This window comes from Schistocerca serialis, chromosome 2 (assembly GCF_023864345.2).
Source record: "Schistocerca serialis cubense isolate TAMUIC-IGC-003099 chromosome 2, iqSchSeri2.2, whole genome shotgun sequence".
In the NCBI taxonomy this organism is placed as follows: Eukaryota; Metazoa; Arthropoda; class Insecta; order Orthoptera; family Acrididae; genus Schistocerca; species Schistocerca serialis.
The window spans coordinates 137,665,605-137,693,402 of record NC_064639.1 but is presented as its reverse complement, the minus strand read 5'-3'; the positions used below and the strand labels follow the sequence as shown (position 1 = coordinate 137,693,402).

Below are 27,798 nucleotides of genomic sequence, written 5' to 3'. Positions count from 1 at the left end.
CATGCCCCTCGACTCTTATAACGGCTATCTGGTTTCTGTACAAATTGTAGATAGCCTTTCGCTCCCTATATTTTATCCCTGCCACCTTTAGAATTTGAAAGAGAGTATTCCAGTCAACATTGTCAAAAGCTTTCTCTAAGTCTACAAATGCTAGATACGTAGGTTTGCCTTTTCTTAATCTTTCTTCTAAGATAAGTCGTAAGGTCAGTATTGCCTCACGTGTTTCAACATTTCTACGGAATCCAAACTGATCTTCCCCGAGGTCGGCTTCTACCAGTTTTTCCATTCGTCTGTAAAGAATTCGCGTTAGGATTTTGCAGCTGTGACTTATTAAACTGATAGTTCGGTAATTTTCACATCTGTCAACACCTGCTTTCTTTGGTATTGGAATTATTATATTCTTCTTGAAGTCTGAGGGTATTTCGCCTGTCTCGTACATCTTGCTCACCAGATGGTAGAGTTTTGTCAGGACTGGATCTCCCAAGGCCTTCAGTAGTTCTAATGGAATGTTGTCTACTCCCGGGGCCTTGTTTCGACTCAGGTCTTTCAGTGCTGTGTCAAGCTCTTCACGCAGTATCGCATCTCCGATTTCATCTTAATCTACATCCTCTTACATTTCCATAATATTGTCCTCAAGTACATCGCCCTTGTATAGACCCTCTATATACTCCTTCCACCTTTCTGCTTTCCCCTCTTTGCTTAGAACTGGGTTTCCATCTGAGCTCTTGATATTCATACAAGTGGCTCTCTTTTCTCCAAAGGTCTCTTTAATTTTCCTGTAGGCTGTATTTATCTTACCCCTGGTGAGATAAGCCTCTACATCCTTACATTTGTCCTCTAGCCATGCCTGCTTAGCCATTTTGCACTTCCTGTCGATCTCATTTTTGAGACGTTTGTATTCCTTTTTGCCTGCTTCATTTAGTGCATTTTTATGTTTTCTCCTTTCATCAATTAAATTCAATATTTCTTCTTTTACCCAAGGATTTCTACTAGCCCTCGTCTTTTTACCTATTTGATCCTCTGCTGCCTTCACTAATTCATCACTCAGAGCTACCCATTCGTCTTCTACTGTATTTCTTTCCACCATTCCTGTCAATTGTTCCCTTATGCTGTCCCTGAAACTCTGTACAACCTCTGGTTTAGTCAGTTTATCCAGGTCCCATCTCCTTAAATTCCCACCTTTTTGCAATTTCTTCAGTATTAATCTACGGTTCATAACCAATATATCGTGGTCAGTGTCCACATCTGCCGCTGGAAATGTCCTACAATTTAAAACCTGGTTCCTAAATCTCTGTCTTACCATTATATAACCTATCTGATGCCTTTTAGTATCTCCAGGATTCTTCCATGTATATAACCTTCTTTTATGCTTCTTGAACCAAGTGTTAGCTATGATTAAATTATGCTCTGTGCAAAATTCTACCAGACGACTTCCTCTTTCATTTCTTACCCCCAACCCATATTCACCTACTACTCCCTTTTCCTACTGTCGAATTCCAGTCACCCATGACTATTAAATTTTCGTTTCCCTTCACTACCTGAATAATTTCTTTTATTTCATCATACATTTCTTCAATTTCTTCGTCATCTGCAGAGCTAGTTGGCATATAAACTTGTACTACTGTAGTAGGCATGGGCGTCGTGTCTATCTTGACCACTATAATACGTTCACTATGCTGTTTGTAGTAGCTTACCCGCACTCCCATTTTTTATTCATTATTAAACCTACTCCTGCATTACCCCTATTTAATTTTGTATTTATAACCCTGTATTCACCTGACCAGAAGTCTTGTTCCTCCTGCCACCGAACTTCACTAATTCCCACTATATCTAACTTTAACCTATCCATTTCCCTTTTTAAATTTTCTAACCTACCTGCCCGATTAAGGGATCTGACATTCCACGCTCCGATCTGTAGAACGCCAGTTTTCTTTCTCCTGATAACGACGTCCTTTTGAGTAGTCCCCGCTCGGAGATCCGAATGGGGGACTATTTTACCTCCGGAATATTTTACCCAAGAGGACGCCATCATCATTTAAACATACAGTAAAGTTGCATGCCCTCGGGAAAAATTACGGCTGTAGTTTCCCCTTGCTTTCAGCCGTTCGCAGTACCACAACAGCAAGACAATTGACCTACATAGTTGCTTGTCACAATGACAACCTTTCATAATTATTCTTTTTGGCGCTTATTCTAAATCGCAAGCCTGCTGGATGCATTCTTTGTACCAAGCACCCACTTGTTGCATTAACTACTTCCAAGTGAGAGCGACCGCATTTTTCCATGTGTACAGGGTGTTTGAAAGGCACGAAGAGAGGCTAGTCTATGCTAACCTTTTGTGGTTCTGCTATAAACGTTTTAAGTTGTTTTATAATTTCTTTCTGTTGATCATTCACAGATTACGTGGCACAAATGTGTGGCGAGGTTTCAGCTCGCACCGTAACTTGCAACTACGCAAGTTGAATGGCACAAACAAGTGTCCGTTTCGGAGCTTTCCAAAATACGACATCTGGTAAACGACTCGCATTAGAGTCGTGTAACCAATACCATTGACACTCTAATTTACCCTACTTTCAGTTTATTAATTTCAATAGTCACTGCTCCATTTCAAAAAGTGTATGTTTGCACTAAAAATACACTTCCTGCGTATTATTATGATCCGTTGATTCGCTACCAGTCACTGTGTTAAGACCGGACATCAATAGCAATTAACATTTCCGCAATTTATGCGGTGAAAGTTTTAAGTGATTAATCGTGTGTGTACGTGTGGTCCATTGATCGTGACCGGGCCAAATATCTCACGAAATAATCGTCAAGCGAAAAAACTACAAAGAACGAAACTTGTCTAGCTTGAAGGGGGAAACCAGATGGCGCTACGGTTGGCCCGTTAGAAGGCGGTGCCATAGGTCAAACGGATATCAACTGCGCTTTCGTGTAGTACGTAAAGAAATATGAATGTTTTAGTTGGACCACTTCTTTCGCTTTGTCATAGATGGCGCTGCGATGGTCACAAACATATGGCTCACAATTAGCCATGACAGCTGCTAAAACATCTACTTGGGGATCATCATTTGTTGCAAGTCGTGGTTGACGTTTCACATGTGGCTGCACACTTCCTGTTTCCTTAAATAACGTAACTGTCCGGCGAACGTTCCGGACACTTGGATGGTGTCATCCAGGATACCGAGCAGCATGCATAGCACATGCCCGTTCGGCATTTTGATCACAATAGCCATACATCAACACGATATTGACCTTTTCCGCAGTTGGTAAACGGTCCATTTTAACACGGGTAATGTATCACGAAGCAAATACCGTCCGCACTGGCGGAATCTTACGTGAAACCACGAACTTATACGTTTGTAACCATTACAGCGCCATCTATCACAAAGCGAAAAAAAGTGGTCCAACTAAAACATTCATATTTCTTTACGTACTACATGAATATGTAAGAAAAATGGGGGTTCCTAATTAAAAAAAAAAAAAAAACCAGTTGATATCCGTTTGACCTATGGCAGCGCCATCTAGGGGGCCAACCATAGCGCCATCTGGTTTTCCCCTTCAAGCTAGACGAGTTTCGGTCTGTGTAGTTTTTTCGTTTGATTCTTATTTCTTGAGATATTTGGCCCAGTCACTATCAGTGGATCACACTGTATATAAGTGTAGCTGTGTGCGTCACTCCTGTCTTCTACATGTTTAACGATATTATATGCCGCAATTTATCCTGTTTATTGCAGCGTGAGAAATACGTGCGTTGAATATCGTCTACCATTAAGTCAGCTGGCTACAACCAATCGGAAGAAACACCTTGGAGCACCACTCCTTCTTCCAGTGCCTGTCGCGATTTTTGTCACCGAGCTGCGTGTAGTGGGGAGGGCGTTCCTTATCGCTCTTTACCCCCAGCGGGCGAAACGATGGCATTTCGAGGTAAGAATCTCGAAGCGCGGCGCGGAAGGACGTGGTCGGACCGCGTCGTTATCTGCGTCGTTACCGCTCGCCGCCACCGCAGAGGCTGCCTCACCCCAGTCTGTCGCTGCCTCGCGTCTCTCAAGAGCTTGCAGTCAGTTTGGCCGTACTCCTAATGAGAAGCCTACAAGGATTCTGAATGTAAGTAGCGTAATTTACTATTTTCTCCCGAACATAACTAAGAGTTGCGTCCATACAGTAGGCTAACTTCCGTTTGCTAATACACTGAGGTGACAAAAGTGATGGGGCACCTCCTAATATGGTGTCGGACCGCCTTTTGCCAGACGAAGTGTAGCAACTCGACGTCGCACGGACTTAACAAGTCGTTAGCAGTCCCCTTCAGAAATGCTGGGGGTCGAAGATTTTGTGCACGAACTGACCTTTCGATTATGCCCGATAAATATTCGAAGGGATTCATGTCGCGCGATTTGGGAGACCAATCCACTCACTCCGTTTGTCCAGAATGTTGTTCAAACCACTCGTGATCAATCGTTGTACAGTGACGTGGAGTACTGTGGTCCACAAAAATCCATTGTTGCTTGGGAACATGAAGTCCATAAGTGGCTGTAAATGGTCTTCAAGTAGTTGAACATAATAATTTCCAGTCAATCAGCGGTTCCATACCACGTAAACACAGCAAACACCACTATGAAGCCACCACCAGCTTGTACAGTGCGTTGTTGACAACTTGAATCTATGGCTTCGAGGGATGTGCGCCACAACCGAACCCTACCATCAGCACCCACTGAAATCAGGCCACGGTTCTCCATTCGTCTAGGGTCTATCCGATGTGGTCACGATCCCAGGGGAAGCGCTGCATGCGATGTCGTGCTCTAAGCAAAGGTAATTGCTTCGGACATCTGCTGCCATAGCCCTTTAACGCCAGGTTTCACCACATGGTGCTAAAGGACACGTTCCTCGTACGTCCCACACTGATATCTGCGGGTATTCCACAGTGTTGCAAATGATAACTACACCAAAGCACTGCCCTTTTATACCTTGCGTACGTCTTCCGTGTATGTGCATATCGCTAGCCCTTGACTTTTGTCACCTCAGAGTAGATACAAAACGTGCATGGGTACAGGAAAAATACACTACTGGCCATTAAGATTGCTACACCACGAAGATGACGTCCAACACACACGAAATTTAACCGACAGGAAGAAGATGCTGTGATATGCAAATGATTAGCTTTTCAGAGCATTCACACAAGGTTGGCACTGGTGGCGACACCTACAACGTGTTGACATGAGGAAAGTTTCCAACCGATTTCTCATACACAAACAGCAGTTGACCGGAGTTGCCTGGTGAAACGTTGTTGTGATGCCTCGTGTAAGGAGGAGGAATGCGTACCATCACGTTTCCGAATTTCATAAAGGTCGGATTGTAGCCTGTCACGATTGCGGCTTATCGTATCGCGACATTGCTGCTCACGTTGGTCGAGATCCAATTACTGTTAGCAGAATATGGAATCGGTGGGTTCAGGAGGGTAATACGGAACGCCGTGCTGGACCCCAACGGCCTCGTATCACTAGCAGTCGACATGACAGGCATCTTATCCGCATGGCTGTAACGGATCGTGCAGCCAAGTCTCGATCCCTGAGTCAACACACGGGGACGTTTGGAAGACAACAACCATCTGCACGAACAGTTCGACGACGCTTGCTGCAGCATGGACTATCAGCTCGCAGACCATGGCTGCGGTTAAACTTGACGCTGCATCACAGACAGGAGCGCCTGCGATGGTGTACTCAACGACGAACCTGGGTGCACGAATGACAAAACGTCATTTTTTCGGATGAATCCAGGTTCTGTTTACAGCATCATGATGGTCGCATCAGTGTTTGGCGACACCTCGGTGAACGCATATTGAAAGCGTGTATTCGCCATCGCCATACTGGCCTATAACCCTGCGTGATGGTATGGGGTGCCATTGGTTACATGTCTGGGTCACCTCTTGTTTGCATTGACGGCGCTTTAAACAGTGGACATTACATTTCAGAAGTGTTACGACCCGTGGCTCTACCCTTCATTCGATCCCTGTCAAACCCTACATTTCAGCAGGATAATGCACGACCGCATGTTTCAGGTCCTGTACTGGCCTTTCTGGATACAGAAAATGTTCGACTGCTGCCCTGGCCAGCACATTCTCCAGATCTATCACCAACTGAAAACGTCTGGTCAATGGTGGCCGAGAAACTGGCTCGTCACAATACGCCAGTCACTACTCTTGATGAACTGTGGTATCGTGTTGAAGCTGCATGGGCAGCTGTACCTTACACGCCATCCAAGCTCTGTTTCACTCAATGCCCAGGCGTATCAAGACTGTTATCACGGCCAGATGTGGTTGTTGTGAGTACTGATTTCTCAGCATCTATGCACTCAAATTGGGTGAAAATGTAATCACATGTCAGTTCTAGTATAATATATTTGTCCAATGAATACCCGTGCATTTTTAATGACCAGTAGTGTATTTATTGGGTAGAAATTACAAACATTCAACCTTTCCACACAGACCCACAATTTCGGAAGCACAAGCGCGCCACTAGTTTTTACATGCCTTTCTCATAGAATAGCGGTTTTGAAACTGCGTCGCAACTCCCAGGGCGTCGCATCCTCACAGCAGGCGGGTCGCGGCGAATTCATGAAAATAATAATTCGGTTCATTTGTTTCCGAGTAAGGGAACGAGTGCGCTAGCCGGCAAGAAAGTGTTGCTTCAGCGGCATAGTGGTACATGACAGTCTAGAAAAAAAGTTATGAAGATGGCATCTGTTCATTCGGACATGTCCGAAAGAGCAGATGCCATCTTCATATTGTTTAAGGCTAACCGGCTGATGACCTTCTTCAGTGCGGATGCACACGATTTGCCTGAACTCTTACGGGACTCGGTGGATTGTCTGCCGCGAGTAAGGGGTATAATGGCAGGGGTACTCCGAATGTGGTGTGTGGACTATAAGCTGAGAGTGTGGGTCTCTCGAGGAGCGTGCCGGCAATAAATCCCTGCATTCGCACTGTCCTCTGTGCCCTCGGTGGCTCAGATGAATAGGGCGTCTGCCAAGTGTGCAGGAGATCCAGGGTTCGAGTCCCAGTAAGGGCACACATTTTCAACTGTCCCCGTTGATGTATATCAACGCCTGTCAGCAGATAATGGTTTTAATTGTAATTTCAGAAAGAAAGTTGGATGGTAAAGATACGAGTATGCAAGTGCACATTCTCTACTCTTCAAACGGTTTTAGCAGACACTGACTTTCAGCAGAGTGAAGAGCTAGTCATTGTTTGTCGATCACATAACTAAAATCAGTGATTACTTTCCGATGTACTTCCCACAAGAAGCTGACCGACAGTAATGGATCAAAGATCCGTTCAGTACAGAACTTCCATAGTCAGTTACACTAAAGACCAAGAGCAATTTAATGATATGTCTACAGTCTCCACATCATCATCATCATCATTATCATTTAAGACTGATTATGCCTTTCAGCGTTCAGTCTGGAGCATAGCCCCCCTTATAAAATTCCTCCATGATCCCCTATTCAGTGCTAACATTGGTGCCTCTTCTGATGTTAAACCTATTACTTCAAAATCATTCTTAACGGAATCCAGATACCTTCTCCTTGGTCTGCCCCGACTCCTCCTACCCTCTACTGCTGAACCCATGAGTCTCTTGGGTAACCTTGCTTCTCCCATGCGTGTAACATGACCCCACCATCTAAGCCTGTTCGCCCTGACTGCTACATCTATAGAGTTCATTCCCAGTTTTTCTTTGATTTCCTCATTGTGGACACCCTCCTGCCATTGTTCCCATCTACTAGTACCTGCAATCATCCTAGCTACTTTCATATCCGTAACCTCAACCTTATTGATAAGGTAACCTGAATCCACCCAGCTTTCGCTCCCATACAACAAAGTTGGTCGAAAGATTGAACGGTGCACAGATAACTTAGTCTTGGTACTGACTTTCTTCTTGCAGACACATTGAAATCAAATTCGTTTCCTGACCACTGCTTGAGTTTTGGAGCTTGGTGAATTAGGTGAAGTGTTGATACCTTTTCCAACATCCTACTTACGTGATGTGTATTTTACAGCATTAGTAGTCACTGACACGAAATATACACTGATGGAGAAAATCACAGTACCAAGAAGGAATTTTGCGACGTAAATGAAAGCTGGTAAGGGTGTTTCTACTTCTGAGAGATGAGGTCTATTCAAATGTAGCGCAAGTCGCAAAATAGTGGCGCTAGTTGCGCCACTATGAGGAAGCAAATCAGTTAGCTTTAAATACACGGTGTGACGGTCGTGAGCGTTAGTTACCTTTGAGATTGGAAGTGGTGACTTGACGTTAATGAGAAATGCATTTAAGGTGGCAAAGACTGTGGTGTCACCGCCAGACACCACACTTGCTAGGTGGTAGCCTTTAAATCGGCCGCGGTCCGTTAGTATACGTCGGACCCGCGTGTCGCCACTGTCAATGATTGCAGACAGAGCGCCGCCACACGGCAGGTCTAGAGAGACGTCCTAGCACTCGCCCCAGTTGTACAGCAGACTTTGCTAGCGATGCTACACTGACACATACGCTCTCATTTGCCGAGACGACAGTTAGCTTAGCCTTCAGCTACGTCATTTGCTACGACCTAGCAAGGCGCCATTACCAGTTTATATTCAGATTGTAATAATGTCTAAACAAGAGCGATGTTCTCCAATTGTGGATTAAAGTTAAGTATTCCAAGAACTACGTTCTTTTCTTTATAGGATAATTACTTTACCTTGTTCCAGACCTCACGCCAATCTGCGTGAGCTTAAAAGCGTGCATTTCGGCCTCCTCTAGCAACACGGTGTTGGCTCTTCTGCCAATACTTCAAAGACCACATTATCAACACCTCACTGAGTTTGAACGTAGTCGTGTAATAGGGCTACGAGAAACTGGATGTTCTTTCTACGGTATTTCAGAAAGTCTTGGCAGGAATGTAGCCGCTGCACGTAAGTGTTGGCAGCGGCGGTCACAAGAATGTCTGGTTGCAAGAAGACGAGACTCCAGATGACCACGTGGCACTTCCGAGAGGAAAGACCATCGTGTTCGGCGTGTGACCCTCGTGCATCCTATTGCATCTGCAGCAGAAATTTGAGGAACACGGTGACACAAATAATTGTTTGCAAATAGATTATTTCAAGGACAGCTCCTAGACAGACGCCAGTTGCTTGCATTCAACTGACGCCACACCACCGCCATTTGCGACTGCACTAATGTCAAACGAGAGGTCATTGGGAGGTAGTGTAGTGTGAGGGTTTACTGTGTTTTATGACGAAAGCTGGTTCTGCCTCAGTGCCAGTTATGGCCTTGTTTAGGTTAGAAGGAGGCCAGATGAGGGCCTGCAATCAGCCAGTCTGCGTGCTGGACATACTGGAGCTACGCCTGGAGTTGTGGTCTTCGGTGGGATTTCGTCAGACAGCAGGTGGTTATCCCACGCAACCTGGCTGCAAATTTGTACATCAGTCTGGTCACTCGACCTGTTGGGCTGTCATTAACTAACAGCATTCCAGGGGATGTGTTCCAACAGCATAACACTCGCCAACATACCTTTGTTGCAACCAAACATGCTCTACAAAGTGTCTACATGTTGCCTTGGTCCGTACGACCACCAGATCCGTCTCCAGTCGAGCACATATGGGACTTCATCGGACGACAACTGCAGCGTCATCCACAAACAGCGTTAACCGTCCCTGTATTGACCGACCAAGTGGAACAGACCTGGAGCTCCATCACAGAAACTGACATGCAACACATGTACAACACAATGCATGCACGTTTGCATACTTGCGTTCAATATGCTGGAAGTTACGCCGATAATTCATGTGCCAGCATTTCACATTTGCAGTGGCTTATTTTGCGCTTACATTAACTTGCCATCTTGCAATGTTAATCATTGCAACAAGTCTCAAAGGTAGACGTATTCATGTCATGTCATTATTCTACATTATTTATGTTGTGTCTACACAAGACAGCCTAGACACAATGAGAGGAAGCCGGAAGGCACGCGCTTAAACTCACGCAGGCTGGCGTGAGGTCTGAAACAGGATACGTAATGAATGCTATAAAGAAAAGTACGTAGCTTCTGGAATACTTAACTTTAATCCATAATTGTAGAACATCGCTCTTGATGATACATGCTTCATAATATTAATTAGCAATTGAATACGGCGCCTTGCTAGGTCGTAGCAAATGTAGCTGAAGGCTAGGCTAACTATCGTCTCGGCAATTGAGAGCGTAATTGTCAGTGATCCCCTTCTTGCAAAGTCGTCTCTACAACTGGGGCGAGTGCCAGGACGTCTCTCTAGACCTGCCGTGTGGTGGCGCTCGGTCTGCAATTACTGACAGTGGCGACACGCGGGTCCGGCGTATACTAATGGACCGCGGCCGATTTAAAGGCTACCACCTAGCAAGTGTGGTGTCTGGCGGTGACACCACAATTTATTTTTCGGTGTTGCGATTTCTTTTTCGTAGGTGTAGATCAACTGTTTTTGCAAGAATAAGATATAACAACATTAGAAGTTGATTGAAATATATTTTGTCAACAATTAATAAAGAAATAACTACTATTATTCATTTTCTTCGAAACTTAAGTTACTTTACCCCACACCTGGAGTGGGATGCCATGTGCGAAAGGAGCCATGGGTGATTATGTCTATGCCAAGGTATGCTTGGATAAGAGTGTTTGAAAACCACTGTCGTAGAACGTTGCTCCCCGTTTACACAACCATGTACTGCCATGTTCTGATAGGTCCTCATCTTTTATTTTAAGCTCCCAGGGGTAAAGTCCGCAGCTCGTGGTCGTGCGGTAGCTTTCTCGCTTCCCACGCCCGACTTCCCGGGTTCGATTTCCGGCGGGGTCAGGGATTTTCTCTGCCTCGTGATGACTGGGTGTTGTGTGATGTCCTTAGGTTAGTTAGGTTTAAGTAGTTCTAAGTTCTAGGGGACTGATGACCACAGATGTTAAGTCCCATAGTGCTCAGAGCCATTTGAACCATTTTGAACCCAGGGGTAAAAACGTAATGGACGTCGGTGGGGGCGCGGTGAAGCCTGTACGGGAGGTGCTGACTTACATTCAGCCAGAGTCCAAGAGTTGTTAGCAATTTGAGGTCAATCACTGACATGAATGGAAACAAAAACCTTAGTGAGCCTTCCGCACCGCTTTTTCTGTACACCGCTACACAGTTTCATAAGAATGTCACAGTAAACAGGCCTATTTGCATTGATTGTTTCACATCGTGGCAGAATATACACCAGTCGAGTTAGCTTTAATCTTTAATGGTGACGCAATGTGCCTTCATTTCACTGATTGTAGTTTATGTCGTTGGGTTTCTAAGAGAGAGTCAAGTCTCATTCTCGGTCACTATCTCGCTTAGGTAATCCTTACCATCTTCGCCGTAACGTGTCAATAAATCAAGTGCACTGCCCAGATGTTACTCTGTAATAGTTTTTTACACCCAACGTGAACCTCATTTTCGAAAATTCAAGTTTTCGAAAATGATTTCATGAAGAAGTCAATCTGAAATTCGCAAAGAATTCTTAGAAAGATCGGATACTGTAACCTTACTGTTTTCCTTTACGCCTTCGTCTTATACATGAACCGGTTCATCTTTAACTAAAAACCGACGCCCTTTGTCATCGTTCACTTCATCACGTCCTTCATTCAACTGTCGATTCCATATCCTTAGCATTCATTCACTGTTCACATGCTGTACTCTACATAAAACTCGCTAATCTGTTGATGAATGTCGACTGGTTTAGTGCCCTTCGCATTCAGAAAACGAATTATAGATTGAATCTTACAAGCGGTGGGATTTTCAATCAACTTCACCTTTGTAAACAAGTAGTGTATAACATAAAAAATACACAGAGAACTCAAAGCAACTACCGCGCATGCACCGATTTGCCACTGTGGAGCTGAATCTAATGGAATACAAACGGAACTTAATATGTGGCTGTACCTCGTGCAATAATACTAATTGATCCTCGCCATAATGGCAATGGCCGATTGATCTCCAATTTATACAGACCACTGTCAATTGGCAATACAGTAACTGACGCGACTGATACACTCAACTATTCAAACATACTGACACCAAAAATCTGAAAATAAAAGCAGCTGGGAAGTAAATAATTCTATTCAAAGATTTTCTGAAATGAATTTACGAAATAAGATCGCTAAAACACTGCTTGTAAATTTCAGACTAAAAGATCAACACAATGAAGATATGAACATTTGCACATATGGATGCGTTGCAGTTAAGTACACATATATGAAGTTCCTTGGGATAACAATCGAATAAATGTAAATCGGCATACACAGTGTAGTAATAAACAGCCTGTAAAGCTTGAAAGGGTGTTGCAGGGTCGGTTGTGTTCAGAAATAACTGCATAGAAAAAAATAGATACGTTGCGCCGTTTCCGAGTAACTTAGCATTGAAATTAGTCAGTCTAAAGGTTGCGTACGCATATTCAAGTGGTCCCGCAAGAGACGACCGGATTGACTAATTTAGATGCTAATTAACATGGAAACGGCACCACTTGTCGAACTTTTCTTTACAGATATTTATCAACACAACCTCCGCTACAACACCCTAACAAGCGTTTCAGCTTGTTTTTCATCACCCTGTATAATCTCACACCTACATGTCCTGCTCAAAAGCAAATACATGTACCACACTACTATTGTGAAAATGACGTGCTGTGCAATAATTCATTCTACGTTATGGCATAGTTTTGTGGGAAAGCACCTCTAACACAATTGTTAAAAGAATATTCGATAAGCAGAAAAGAGCAATAAAAATGATAGAAAACATTAACTGGATAAATATAGTCAAGCATTTAAAGCTTTAAAGATACTAACATTTTCAATCTCATTTGAATAGAAACACCTATGCTGGACAACGAGCTGTAGACCAGCGTAGAGAATTGGCGGAAAGCACAGGTGGCCGCCTTCTATGACGAGGATACTGTAAATATCTAAGTTGGAGACTTGATTTTAACAGTGGTTTTCATTTCACGGCCGACCGGAGCTTACATTCCGAATAGCCCTCGTACTGAACTGGCCACACACACATATATAATCAAAATTGGTTCATTGTGGTATAGTTAAGATTTTATTATTTAAATAAATAAGTGTATCTATTATTACTACGGCCGGCCGGAGTGGCCGAGCGGTTCTAGGCGCTTCAGTCTGGAACCGCGTGACCGCTGCGGTCGCAGGTTCAAATCCTGCCTCGGGCATGGATGTGTGTGCTGTGCTTAGGTTAGTTAGGTTTAAGTAGTTCTAAGTTCTAGGGGACTGATGACCTCAGATGTTAAGTCCCATAGTGTTCAGAGCCATTTGAACCATTTTTTTTTATTATTAGTACGCGTGTACTCTGTGTATGGGCCTGAAGATAGTGAACTGCATCACCGAAACCGGTGGCGAATAAACCGAAACCAGCACATATTGCACATAAATAGAATTCACCATTTTGTGTAGTTAGACGTATTACGTTTTCGCCCATACTCCTCGCCCTGAAGCTCATACTGGTACATAATTTGCATACTGATGTTTTCAGAATACTTAAACTTCCATCAAGAAAATTCAGACATTACACCAAGTAGCCCCAACGTGAGTAAGTGTTGCAACAAAAAAGAAATTCCGTGACTCTAAGATTCCCTGAAGATGGCAGAGTAACTGAATAATGGCCGAAGAGACTCACTGAACGAGTTGGACCGCTGCGTGTGAGCACCGCTGGCGGGCACCAGCGGGTCGCTGGCGCCGTCCTCGAACCGGTCGTCCATGTCTGCGTCACCATCGCCGCCCAGCTCGTCCAACGACGCCGCGTGCCGCAGCGTGGGCAGCGTGAAGCTGATCTCCTTCGTCCTGTCGAAACAGAGCCATGAGGGCGTGCCACGTGCCGAACTCCACACATTTTACCTACATATTAGCAGACAAACCCGGCATGGCTCAGGTATTTATTTTGCCAATATTCTATCAGAAACGAAAACAATAAGAGAACTGTGTTTGCAGTGTAGGGGAATGTGTGGGAATTTGGCGCAACTAAGGCACTTCGACTATAACTTTTACTCTGTGCTACCTAGAGGTTCCAATCTGTGTATAGCATCAGCCGCATCTGTTTACTGCAATATATCTTAAAACCATAAATATATAGCTACGCGTCTTACAAAACAATGAATAATTTTGACGTCATTTTACCCGACATACCGGATAAAATGACGCAATAAGAGAGGTAAACTGGCACAAGGAATGCTCGAATGTTCAAATCTGTGTGAATTTCTAAGGAACCAAACTGTTGAGGTCATCGGTCCCTAGACTTACACATTACTTAAACTAATTTACACTAAGAACAACACACACACCCAAGACCGAGGGAGGGATCGAACCTCCAGTGACTTGACGCCTCTAACCGCGCGACCACTCTGAGCGGCTCAAGGAATGCTCTTTCTTTAGTTCTTTCTTTGTCTGAGCCTTGTCCGACATTTACGCAGGGTCGGCCATGGTTAATCGTATATGGCATGATAGGTTTAAGGGGTGGCCGGATGCCCTTCCTGCCGCCACCCCGTACCACCCCCAGGAAGGAATTAGCGTACCCCAGCTGTCTGTGCCTAATGTAAGCCATGGAATAGTGCGAATGTGTTGCAAATGTCTGCGAGTCTTGTAACTGAGGCGGATCGTGGGGACCAGCCCGGTGTTTAGCTAGGGGATGTGAAAAACCGCCTAAAAACCACATCCAGCCTGGCCAGCATGCTGGCCCTTCGTCGTTAATCCGCCGGGCGGATTCGATCCGGGGCCAGCGCGCTTACTCGAGTCCAGGAAGCAGTGCGTTAGCGCTCTCGGCTACCCTGGCGGGTTCAATAAATGCTGTAATTCCAAGCATCTTATAATACAAATAGTATATATTGAATATTACGTGTATTAAACAAAACACTGAACAACATAGTTTACGAAAAGAAAATAGCGAATGTATCAGCTTAACGAATTACAGATACAAAACAATAATAGTTTTCTCAGAAAATGGCGACAAGGACTCGAGTATAATCGAAATCAATAATTAGTGTCCTGCATATCTACTAACCAACTAACGCTTCTTCAGACGGGAGTCACAGTTATAGTTTTCAGACTATCTCACTCACTGTATTGAGAATGACGCGAGAAACACAAGAAATACACCGGTATCATTCCTCGCCATCTTTGCCGAATTTACCGCATACTACGCACAGCCTTTGCCTCTCGTATGTTGTGCTGGATGGCGCTCTGTCTAACATAAGTCCCATTATAAACAGCGCTGATGCCATTTCTTAATTCACCTGCCATCCAAACGACTCTTTCCGCTGTATGGGTGTGTGTCCTTGGCATCGGAACAGAGGAACCTATTCTTATAAAAACGGTGCACTGTGGTATTTTGGATTTTATAAAATGTACATAATGTATCTCACGTACACTCATGCTCATAAATTAAGAATAATGCTGATACATTGAGAAACAACGCTCTGGTGGGCGGTTTGCGGGTTTGAATCACCTCTGAGCATGAACATGAGGTGGATTTGATCTCTGCGGTCGTCGCACGGTGTCGCTGGCAGCAGTCCACATTGACAGAGCTGTGTTGGTGCATGTCAGAGTACGGTGCAGCGAGTAAATGTGCAGACGTTTTCAGGCGTGCTAATGGTGACTGTGTGTTGAAAATAACTCAAAGAACACATATTGATGCCGTTATGAGGGGTAGAATATTAAGACAACTGGAGGCTGGTCAAACAGAGCATGTCGTAGCACGGGCCCTCCGTGTGCCACAGAGTGTGAACTCAAGATTATATCAACGATTCCAGCAGATAGGAAACGTGCTCATGCGCTACAGTACGGGACGTCTACAGTGTACAACACAACAAGAAGACTGATATCTCACCATCAGTTGCCGCAGACGGCCCTGGAGTACTGCGGGCACCCTTGCTCGGGACCTTACCGCAGCCACTGGAACAGTGAACTCCAGACACACAGTCTACAGACGACTGAACAGACATTGTTTATTCGCTTGGAGATCTGCAAGGTGCACTGCAATGACCCCTGGTCACAGGAGAACCCGTAAAGCCTGGTGTCGAGAACACAGTACATGGTCATTGGAACAGTGGTCCCAGGTTATGTTCACGGACGAGTGCAGGTATAGTCTGAACAGTGATTCTCGCCGGGTTTTCGTCTGGCGTGAACCAGGAACCATATACCAACCCCTTAATGTCCTTTAAAGGGACCTGTATGGAGGTCATAGTTTGATGGTGTAGGGTGGGACTATGATTGGTGCACATACACCCCTGCATGTCTTTAACAGAGGAACTGTAACAGGTCAGGTGTATCGGGACCCATTTTGCATCAGTAAGTCCGCCTTTTCAGGGGTGCAGTGGTCCCGACCTTCCTCCTGATGGATGATAACGCACGGCCCCACCGAGCTGCCATCGTGGAGGAGTACATTGAAACTGAAGATATCAGGGGAATAGAGTGGCCTGTCTGTTCTCCAGACCTAAACCCTATCGAGCACGTCCGGGATGCTCTCGGTTGACGTATCGCTGCACGTCTTGAAACCCCTAGGACACTTCAGGAGCTCTGACAGGCACTGGTGCAAGAATGGAAGGCTATACCCCAGCAGCTGCTCGATCAAATGATGCAGAGTATGCCGACTCGTTGTGCCGCCTGTGTACGTGTGCATGATGATCATATCCCATGTTCATGTCGGGGTACATGCACAGGAAACAGTGGCGTTTTGTAGCACATGTGTTTCGGGACGGTTTTCGCAACTTATCACCAATACACGTGGACATACAGTTCTGTATCGTGTGTATTCCTTATGTGCCTATGCTATAATCGCTAGTTTTATGTATTGCCACGTTGTGTGGCACCACATTCTGCAAATTATCCTTAATTTATGAGCATGAGTGTAACTACCTACTTTCATTAGTGAGGTAAAATAACCCACTCAGCCTCTTTGCGTCAAATTATCCCATCAGGCGTGGCTCATATAAAATTATCGTTCCACACTCGCAATTTTCTTAAGAGGCATAATACTTGTACGAGGCGAATACGGAAAGTAAGATCCAATTTGGCACGAAGTGGAAACCACAGTGAAAATCCGATAGCACTTTGCACGGATGTGTTGGGCAGTCTCTTTAGTGTGCCTCTCGATCACCTCACGTCGCTTTTCTTAGTGCAGAGGTCAAAGTGATCACGTAGAAATTCCTAAAACACCAGTGTCTCCCGCCAAGTATGTGGATCTGGAGAGAGACTTGGCGTGAAGCTCTGGAGCCCACATAACATACATGTCATGCGTTTCCTTCATCGTGACAATTGTCGGCTTCGCTCTGCAGGGACAATGAAGATGCTCCTGCAGTGTTTTCGATGGGAACTGTCTGGTTGCCCACAATACAGGCCTTAATTGGCTCCCTTCGATGTTCATCTGTGCTCACATGAACCGTTGGCTACGAAGACAACATTTTGTCACAAACAACGAAAGGCAGACCAGCGTAGAGAATTGGCGGAAGGCACAGGCGACTGCTTTCTGTGACGAGGGTACTGGAAAGTTTGTACAACGCTACGACAATTGTCTAAGTCAGAGCTGCGACTATTTAGAAAGGTAGCTGGAAGTTGTGGCTAACTGTTGCGGATAAAAAATATTTCATTTTTACTGTGGTTTCCATTTCACGACCGATCGGACCTTAGTTTCCGAACAGTCCTCGTATAATTGTGAGTTTAGTTAGATAGGAATAACAACAAAAACTGGCATTTTAACATAACAGAATATGGATTACCTGTTATAATATAGAGATCAAATATTAGAAGAAACAAAGACAAAACACACTCTTGTTTCTTGCGTCGACTATTTGCAAGTAACGGTTCCCGCGATCTGTAGGATTATTTGTATAACCGAATACCAGATGGCAGCACCGATCAGATAAAACTAGCTCTCACAATTATAGACGTACTGACGCGCGTCGTTTTACCGCCAATCTCCCCTAATATCGAAAAAATGTCGTGTTCATGTATTCGTCAAAACACCTGAGAAATTACGAAACAGTTTCTGTACGCTGACCGCAGCTGCTCTGCATATCTACAATGCGGTTTTGTAAATGTCTCCATGACAACGCCTCTTCGCAGCTCTGCGCTATGGAGACAAAACTCGCGGTATAGGGATACCCACTTACACAGATGGCGCCAGTATCGCGTAGACAAGATATAAAAGGGCAATACATTGATGGAGCTGTAACTTGTTCTCTGGCGATTCGTGTGAAAAGGTTTCCGACGTGATTGTGTGCGCATGACGGGAATTAGTAGACTTCGAACGAGGAATGGTAGTTGGAGCTAGGTGGATGGGACATTCCATTTCGGAAATCGTTAGAGAATTCAGTATTCCGGGATCCACAGTGTCAAGAGTGTGCCGAGAATTTCAGGCATTGCCTCTCTTCATAGACATCGCAGCAGCCGATGGCCTCCACTTAACGACTGAGAGCAGCGGCGTTTTGCACAGAGTTGTCAGTGCTATCAGAGAAGCAACACTGTGTGAAATAACCGCACAAATAACTGTGGGACGTACGACAAACGTATGCTTTGGGACAGTGCGGCGAAATTTGGCTTTAATGCGCCATGGCAGCAGACGTTCGACTCGAGTGCTTTTGCTAACATCAAGACATCATCTGCAACGCCACTCCTGAGCTCGTGACCATATCAGTTGGACCCTCGATGACTACAAACTGTGGCCTGATCAGATCAGTCCGGACTTCACTAGTTAAGAGCTGATGGTAGATTTTGAGCGTGGTGCTGATCCCGCGAACAGTTGGATTCAAGGTGTCAAGAAGGCATTGTACAATCTCGTTGTGGCTCCATAATGACGTGGACTGTGTTCACATGGGATGGACTGCTTCCTCTGGTCCAACTGAAGCTGATCATTGACTGGAAATTGTTATGTTCGGCTACTTGAGAGACATTTTGCAACCATTCATGATTTCATGTTCCCATACAATTGCGGAATTTTTTATGAATGACAATGCGTCGTGTCACCAGGCCACCATAGTTCGTGATTGGTTCGAAGAACATTCTGGACAGTTCGAGATAATGGATTGGCGGCCCGGATCGCCCTACATGAAACCTATTAAACATTTATGCGACACAATCGAGACGTCTGTTGCTGCACAAAATCCTGCACCGGCTACTCTTTCACAATTATGGCCAGCTATAGAGGCAGCATGGCTCAATATTTCTGCAGGGGACCAATTTTTGAGTCCATCCGAACGTTTGGTTGCTGCGGTGCTCCGGGAAAAATTACGTGCGACAGGGTGTTACTATGTATCCCACGACATCTGTTACCTCATTGTATAGGTGGCTGTTGTTTTCACGGACAGCCGTTTGCACTCTGCTGTTGGAAGTCGTCAAAAGCGCTGCCAGGTTGCACGGATTTCCTTAAGTTATCTCCACTGTAGGGTTGTCATAGTAGTAAGGAATAAATGTGCTTAAACTTCAGGCACGATGTGGGATTTTTTCATGAGTGTCAGTGTTTATGACGTCGTATGTCTTCAATTATGTACAGTAAATCCATATATTTATGTAAGTACATTCAGCGGCATATACAGATACTGTCTGCGAAAAATGTTGCGAGTAGAGTTAGTGGCAAAGAAGTAATAACTAGGAGCATCATGCGTGATGCGGTATATTTCACACATACTTGGTTCTGGTCTCCTCAGCGATTGTTGCCTGACAGTAAGGGATATGTGTACCAAGTATGATTAAAATCGATCCAGTCATTTAGAAGGATATGTGGAACATACAGACATATTTTTCGTTATTGTTATCCCATTCCCTCCACGTCCCATACGGACGAGGGGGATGGGTAGGCTGTCATCGGTACAAGCGACCTGCTCTTCGGCCTACGGACAAATAAAAAGTAAAACAAATGAAAAAAAACGAGAAATAGATTGCGGAGATATATAGGCTGAACTGAAGGCTTTATAAAGGAGAGAAATAGGAAGTTTTGAGGTATAAGTTGGATGCCTTTTGGCCCTGGTAGTTAAAAACAATAATAATGAAAGGTAAAATGAAATACTGTCAGTACGAATTTAAAGCATTAAAACATATTGCCGAGACACGCATATGGCAAAGAAGCACTTTCCTGTCACTAGAAATTGGAAGGCTCTGCCATGGGATAGGAAGTCAGTCGTTGATGGAGAAAGAGTTGGCCATGAAAATGGTAGTAATGTGGTGATATAAGGATGGAGGACTCGTGCATTTGCAGCGATGCGGTAGGAGTGGCTGTTGGGACACTAGAGGAAGTGGAGTAGAGGGGGAATTGGTGAGACTAATGGCTGTTGGGAAAACGGGTGTGGGGAAAGAAGGGCAGAAGGGGAAGAGAGAGAGTAAGAAAACATGGGAAGAGAAGGGCGAGAACGCCCTGATAAGGCAGATTGGGTGGAGAGGACCTATAACTGGTAGGATGGGCAAATGTCAGACATACACACTTAGACATCCATTTTTATTATACGTATAGATTCCATGACATGCCGATCTAGCAATGGTTGATATCGTGCAACGATATTTTGACAGACATCAATTCAGCCACCTTGAGGTGAGTTTAATTATGGATCTGCTGGTGCACATTATTGGCTTAGTAGCTAAGACTGGCACGAAGACGCATGAGCGTGAGATGGTAACGTATGAGTGCCCTTTGCCGAGTTTAGCGCCCTCTGTTGTCGAATATGACGCTATCTTTGGCGCGTAGGCGCATGCACAACGTTGATACAGAATAAAATTGCGGGATCACGGAGGTTAAACTTCAGTGGTCAAAACAATAAAGTTAACTATCGATAGACGTGTCATTATAAGTAAAATTTTGACTTTCTAAAGATACAAAAAGATCACCAACTCCCACGCCGTGTCAACTTCAAAGCCGCTTCGTCATTGTGATTTGACCAACGTAGACTTTGCCGCATTCGCATGGTATTCTATAGACTCCACTCTTCCGCAAACCCAGATCATTATTTACCAAGATGACAAAACATAGGTATTTGTTTCTTTAGGAAGCATCCTAAATTAGGTGAAATGTTGTCCACATAGGGGAGGGGGGGGGAGGGGGGGCAAAGGGCGGTAAACTCGACAGAGGACCCTTATTCAGCGGTAACCTAAACCCACGCTCAGGTACGCATTTAGGCACGTGCGGCTGCAAAGGGCGGCAATGTTTTTTTTTTGGGGGGGGGGGGATGTTTCAGTATTTGTAAATACAGTTTTAATGTGTGCTTCATCAGCGTTCAGGCAGAGAATATAGAAAATAAACGGTAAGCTTTTTTGGCGTTTTACCTTAACTGAATTTCTTGTAAATAATGAATTGCAAATGAAAACGAACCGTAAAGTTCACGACTACAACAGGCTTTTGAGAAGCCAGGTCCATCCCCACTAGTGCCGTGTGTTTTAATTTTTATTTCTTCCGAGAAACGAAAATGGGATCGCTCATTTTTTGAAGAGAACATGGGCGCCATTAGAAGGGAAGGAAACGCTTCGTCTCTGAATCTGGACAATAACGGTTATGAAATTTATTTGATCACCAACGATGATACAGCCTAAGAGGAAAGCTGGTGTCCTCGTCATGGGAAAGGAGAGCCCAGACTTTGACTGAAAATGTTTGACTATCGATCAGTAGGTCAATCGAAAGTAATTTTAGAACATGTTCCAGTTGTGGCTGACATTTTAGACAATGCTATTACTGTGGACGAAATGCGGGCATTTGAATACGATCCGGAGACAAAGCGGTATAGTGAAGACTGGCACACCAGGACATTCTTTGTATACGTTCTTTTAATATCAGTAAATTGATGAAAGAAGTACAGTAAGGAGAGGTAATAGATACTGATAAAGTAGTTGGTAGCTATAATTAAAGTGCAGCTACTCACTGAGGTCCAGTGTGTGCTGTAAATGCCGTATAGCAGCGAAACTAGGTGGGTATGGTAATACTGGTAAAAAATGTTAGTTCTAATTTTGATCAGCAGGAGCAAGTCTGGCACTGTACAGCATCTCGTTCACGTCACTAGTGCCGATATTGATCAATTTGTGTAACAAAATCAACGTTATGCCTTTCTCACTTGTTTGAACTTTTCCGCCCACGTCTCGTTCCAAATCTATTAGATATGGAAACATTTCTAAACATTTTTGTTACATTCACACCAGCAGATTTTCACCTGGTAGCCAAAAAAGAAACTAATTTTTCCCAGCTTAGATCGGCTCCGCATTGACTCATTACAATACATACCAAGTTTCACTGCCATACGATGATTACAGCCCACACTGTATGTCTGAATAGCTGCAGTTTAACCACCAAATATGAAAGCTGAGGAGAGCAGAACTCTGCAGTGGGACGGATCTCAAAGAGTTTGTTGGACCTTTAAATGTAGAGAAATAAGAGAAAAGAAAAGGTAAGCACACTGTTATCTCGTTTTCTGTCAGCTGTTCCACCTTTAAGCCACTCCTTCCAGTGACGCAGCCGCTAATTGGCTTCACGAGGCAGTGCACCTCGTCATGGTCTTCCTATCAGGGGAAAATCTCTCGTACTGCCAGCAATCGCATCCCAATCGGTACATGCAGTCTAACAGCTCAGCTATGAGGGCGGACTGAGGTCAATGATATATTAACTTCAAGGTTACATGGTAACTGAAAACTGTTCTCATTAAGATGGTTAAATAATTATATTATAGTCATGCAGTAAAATTCTAATTGTTAATGCAGATCGTTTTAACAGCGCAGTAAAACTTATAAACTTTTAGCAGTGAATAAGCAGTTCTGCACTACCCTGGTTGACCTCAAGGGCTAGAATGGCGATGAGCAAGGAAGAGGTCCCATTCTCCAAATGCTTTATAGAGACACAGTAGAGTTACTCCTGGGGTCATCGAGTATGACTTCTGGTCCTTACCCTGTTCACTTACACCGCATAGGTCGCAGCCAGAGAGCTATTTGTACATGTGAGGAACATATATCCCAAGAACACATACTTTCTGACTGTCACCAATACAGACCTGCACACCAGACACCAAAGCAGTATGTCTGTGACATGATACGGGCAATAAGAGACAAAGACGAATGAGAGATAATAAATAAAATCGCTGATGATGTCTCAAGCACGTGACGAATACTGGCAGACACGGACATATAACAGAACATTGTAACACACAAAGCACACAAGACAGCAATTCCAATTCGTACACCAAAACAGACAGCAGAACCGAAACACACTCAATTAAACACCGAACACTTACACCAAAATGTACGGCAGATAACCTTACACAAATCTAGAATAGTTAAACTGTATTATAATAAACAGACATATGTAGACAGGCAGAACGCGGCGCTGCGGTCGCCAACGCCTATGTAAGACAACAATGTCTGGCGCAGTTGTTAGACCGGTTCTGTTGCTACAATGGCAGGTTATCAAGATTTAAGTGACTTTGAACGTGGTGTTACAGTCGGCGCAAGGGCGATGGGACATAGCATCTCCGAGATAGTGATAAAGTGGAGTTTTTCCCTTACGACCATTTCACGAGTCTACCGTGAATATCAAGAATACTGTAAAACTCCAAATCTCCGACATCGCCGTGGCAGGAAAAATATCCTGCAAGAACGGGACCAAAGACGACGAAGAGGATCGTTCAGCATGACAGAAGTGCAAACCTTCCGCAAATTACTGCAGATTTCAACGCTGGGCCACCAACAAGTGTCAACGTATGAACCGTTCAACGAAACATCATCGATATGGGCTTTCGGAACCGAAAGTCCATTCGTGCACCCTTGATGACTAGACGACACAAAGCTTCCCGCTTCACCTGGGCCCGTTGACACCGACATAGGACTGTTGATGACTGGAAACATATTGCCTAGTCTCGAATCAAATTGTATCGAGCCGATGGACTTGTATAGGTATGTAGAGAAGCTCATGAATGCATGGACGCTGCCTGACAGCGGGATACTCTTCAAGCTGGAGCAAGGTCTGTAATGGTGTGGGGCATGTGCATTTGGAGTAATATGGGACCCCTGATACGCCTAGGTACGACTCTGGCAGGTGACACGTACGTTAGCATTCTGTCTGATCGCCTGCATCCATTCATGCCTATTGTGCTTTCCGACGGACTTGGGAAATTCCAGGAGGCCAATGGGACGTCCCACACGTCCACAATTGCTACAGAGTGGCTCCAGGAACACTCTTCTGAATCTAAACACTTCCACTGCCCACCAAACTCCCTAGATATGAACGTTACCGCCCCCCCCCCCCCCCCGCCCCCCTCGTACTCTTACGGATTTGTGGACAGCAGTGCAGGATTCATGGTGTCAGTTCCCTCCAGCACTACTTCAGATATTAGTTTAATAGCCCCAAGAAGTAACATACTTTACACTCACACACCACTGCGCTTTCCAAAATGTACATAATACTTGTGATATTTTTCTAAACAGTGTTTAGAAATATTAATCCGTAAATTAAACTGTTGAGAACTGGGACTGCAAAGTTCTAAGTAGTTCCGAGGCTTTCAGACCAGGCTAGCTCAGATATTATAACATATCTCTGTCTCTTTCTATCCAAATCTTTCCCATCATCTGTCATGACAGCTTCTTAAAATCTGAATATTTTCGTGCTTTTCTTTCAATTTCTATTGTACTTTTAATTTATTATTTCTTCCATCGTAATTGCTGAAACAATAATTGCTGATGTAATATGGGACATGTTTTGTAATCGCTATGAAAAGCCGTAAAATTAACGAAGTGTTATAAAATGCAATAGATAAAATTCAAATTCAGATCAATGACTTCAGGTGACAGCAGGAAGTGACTGAGGGAACTCTGCTGGATAGAACTGGAGGACGTCACAGGCATCCTGGATGGGTTGGTTGATTTGAAGAAGAGAACCAAATAGTGCGGTCATTAGGGAAATAACGGAGAAAGGATGGCCGGACGAGAGATATTCTGCTTCCTCATGTGTTATCCCTCAAATGGCAGTACGGTGGTGCCATTTTTCAATAGAATATTGCTGGTCCACATACGGGCCATGATGTGCTGAAGCGTAGTGCCTCTACATCGTGGCAGTTGAGATGGGAGATCCGTAAACAGGCGTGCACTATGAGCCACGCGCATGACAGGCGTCAACAGATTGCTCGAGATTATGTAGTTTCATGCGATCTGGTAGAGGGCACTAGCTGACGGACACGAGCTGAAGTCAAGATACGGTAATTTTCTTTTGAAGTTCTGTTTGTTTAAGTTTCTAATTGCTCGTTAATTACCACCGTATTGTGCTTAGTTATGAGAGCGAATGAAGGTGTGGATGTGAAATCATGGTTTCTGTAAAGTTTTTATACTATACACTGAAGTAATTGGTCGCGTGAGGAGTGCTCGAGAATGGCGTGTGTGTTACTCATTCGTACTGGGGTATTTGTTATAAAATATTTCGTCAGTTTATGGTACTACAAGTAAAATGAGATTATTATTTCGTTAAAGTAGTTTTATTAAGAGAAAATTAATTTTGTATTCGTGAGTTAAAAATTTATTGATTGCAGTTTACTGTTCCAGCTGCTGGTAAACCTTCTGGGATGTGAGGTCTGCAAGCCTCAGCGGAGGAGCGCCTCTGAGGATGTCCAGCGCAGTCCTGGACAAAAGTCAGCAACAGAAGACTTCCTTGGACCACGACCCCACATCCCGAAAGATTTACCAGCAACTATATCATGCGATGGTGAAAGCCTTCATTCTATGAGCAGTTTACTGTTCTGATTCAGTAACAAATTTCAATTGGTGCTGTTTATACGCTCGGAATTGAGCGGCTTTGATGCTGCTTTCCGACTGGCAGTGATGTTTCTCTGCCAATCAGAAATCAGCATATTTGCGCGTATTTTGGGAACCACAAACTTCTTTTGTCTAGAGAGATGAGAGAGTCGGCGCTTGGATCCCATAGTGATCAGACCTGCCTAAGATTTGCTCCTGTGAAAATTAATAATATTGTAATATTTCGGCACCAAAATGTTTGAGAAATGCCGTAAAGTGTGGAAGGGAGTTCGATTTAAAGCACTGGGTGAAATTCGATATATTTTGTGACATTTAAATAACTACGCTGGAAAGTCAAAGAAGTCAGTATACCTGCCTAATGTCGTATAGGGCCCCCGCGAGTGCGCAAAAGTGCCGCAATACGACATGGCATGGACTCGACTAATGTCTGAAGTAACGCTGGAGGGAACTGACATCACGAATCATGCAAGGCTGTCCATAAATCCGTAAGAGTACGAGGGGGTGGAGATCTCTTCTGAACAGCACGTTGCAAGGCATCCCAGATACGCTCAATAACGTTCACGTCTGGGGAGTTTATTGGCCAGCGGAAGTGTTTGAACTCAGAATAGATTTCTGCAGCCACTGTGTAGCAATTTTGGGCGTGTTGGGTGTCACATTGTCGTACTGGAATTGCCCAAGTCCGTCGCAATGCACAATGGACATGAATGGTTGCAGGTGATCAGACAGGAAGCTTACATACATGTCACCTGTCAAAGTCTTATCTAGACGCATCACGGATCTCATATCATTCCAACTGCAAACGCCCCACACCATTACAGAGCCTCCACCAGCTTGACCAGTCCCTTGCTAACAAATGGCTCTGAGCACTATGCGACTTAACTGTCGAAGTTATCTGTCGCCTAGAACTTAAACCGAGTTAAACCTAACTAACCTAAGGACATCACACACATCCATGCCCGAAGCAGGATTGGAACCCGCGACCGTAGCGGTCGCTCGGCTCCAGACTGTAGCGCCTAGAACCGCACGGCCACTCCGGGCGGCATGGCCTTGCTTACATGCGGGGTCCATGCATTCCTGAGTTTGTCTCCAGACTCCTACAAGTCCGTCCGCTCGATACAATTTGAAACGAGACACGTCCGACCAGGCAACGTGTTTCTAGTCATCAACAGTCCAGTGTCGGTGTTGACGGGCAAACGCGAGGCGTAAAGCTTTGTGTCGTACAGTCATGTAGGGTACACGAGTGGACCTTCGGCTCCGAAAACCCATATCGATGATGTTTATTTGAATGTATCGCACGCTGACACTTGTTGAAGGCCCAGCATTGAAATCTCCAGCAATTTGCGGAAGGGTTGCACTTCCGTCACGTTGGGCGAGTCTCTTCAGTCGTTTTTGGTCCCGTTGTGGTAGGATCTTTTTCCGGCAGCAGCGATGTCGGAGTGTTGATATTTTGCCGAAGTCCTGATTTTCAAGGTACGCTCGTGAGACCGTCGCGCGGGAAAATCCTCACTTCATCGCTACCTTGGAGATGCTGTGTCACATCGCTCGTGCGCCGTATATAACACCACATTTAAACTGCCGATAATTCTTCTGGGTTGTATGGCCGTGGTCCATGGAACTCGTCTATCCCTGACGTTTCTTCCAAAGCTACGTTGGACGTCTTCGGAGGTGATCCTGGTTGTGCTGAGTCTTGCTGACCATACTACCAAGTTCATGGTAATTTGACTCGATATTTGTATCACTGAAAAAGGAAAATAGACTCTCAAGCAGTGAAGTTTCATTTCTTTTCCTCTTCCTCATAAGGGAGTTTACATATCAACTTCATTACGGTTTTATGTCTTAAAATTAGGAATGGAATCACCTTGTTTCATGAATCAACCATTGTCTTCCCACATGTCCCAGCCTCATCCATTCCATTTTCATTACAGTCAAACTAATGTCTTAAATTCTTATCTTTTTCCCGACATATTTATTAGTTTCATATTTTCTTTCTTTCTTTCGCGGGTCTTTGTCCCGCTCCAACTCGGG

The 27,798-nt window shown here is 44.5% G+C and overlaps 1 protein-coding gene across 1 annotated transcript in view; it reads right to left on the bottom strand.

Moving 5' to 3' along the window:
• The window catches only part of LOC126455786 (synaptotagmin-15-like), a 139,770-nt gene that overhangs the window by 98,649 nt on the left and 13,323 nt on the right, over positions 1 to 27,798 (bottom strand). Inside the window, exon 3 of the mRNA XM_050091547.1 lies at positions 13,700 to 13,863. Coding sequence (XP_049947504.1) covers positions 13,700 to 13,863 — 164 coding nt within the window. The remainder of the gene's footprint in view (positions 1 to 13,699; positions 13,864 to 27,798) is intronic.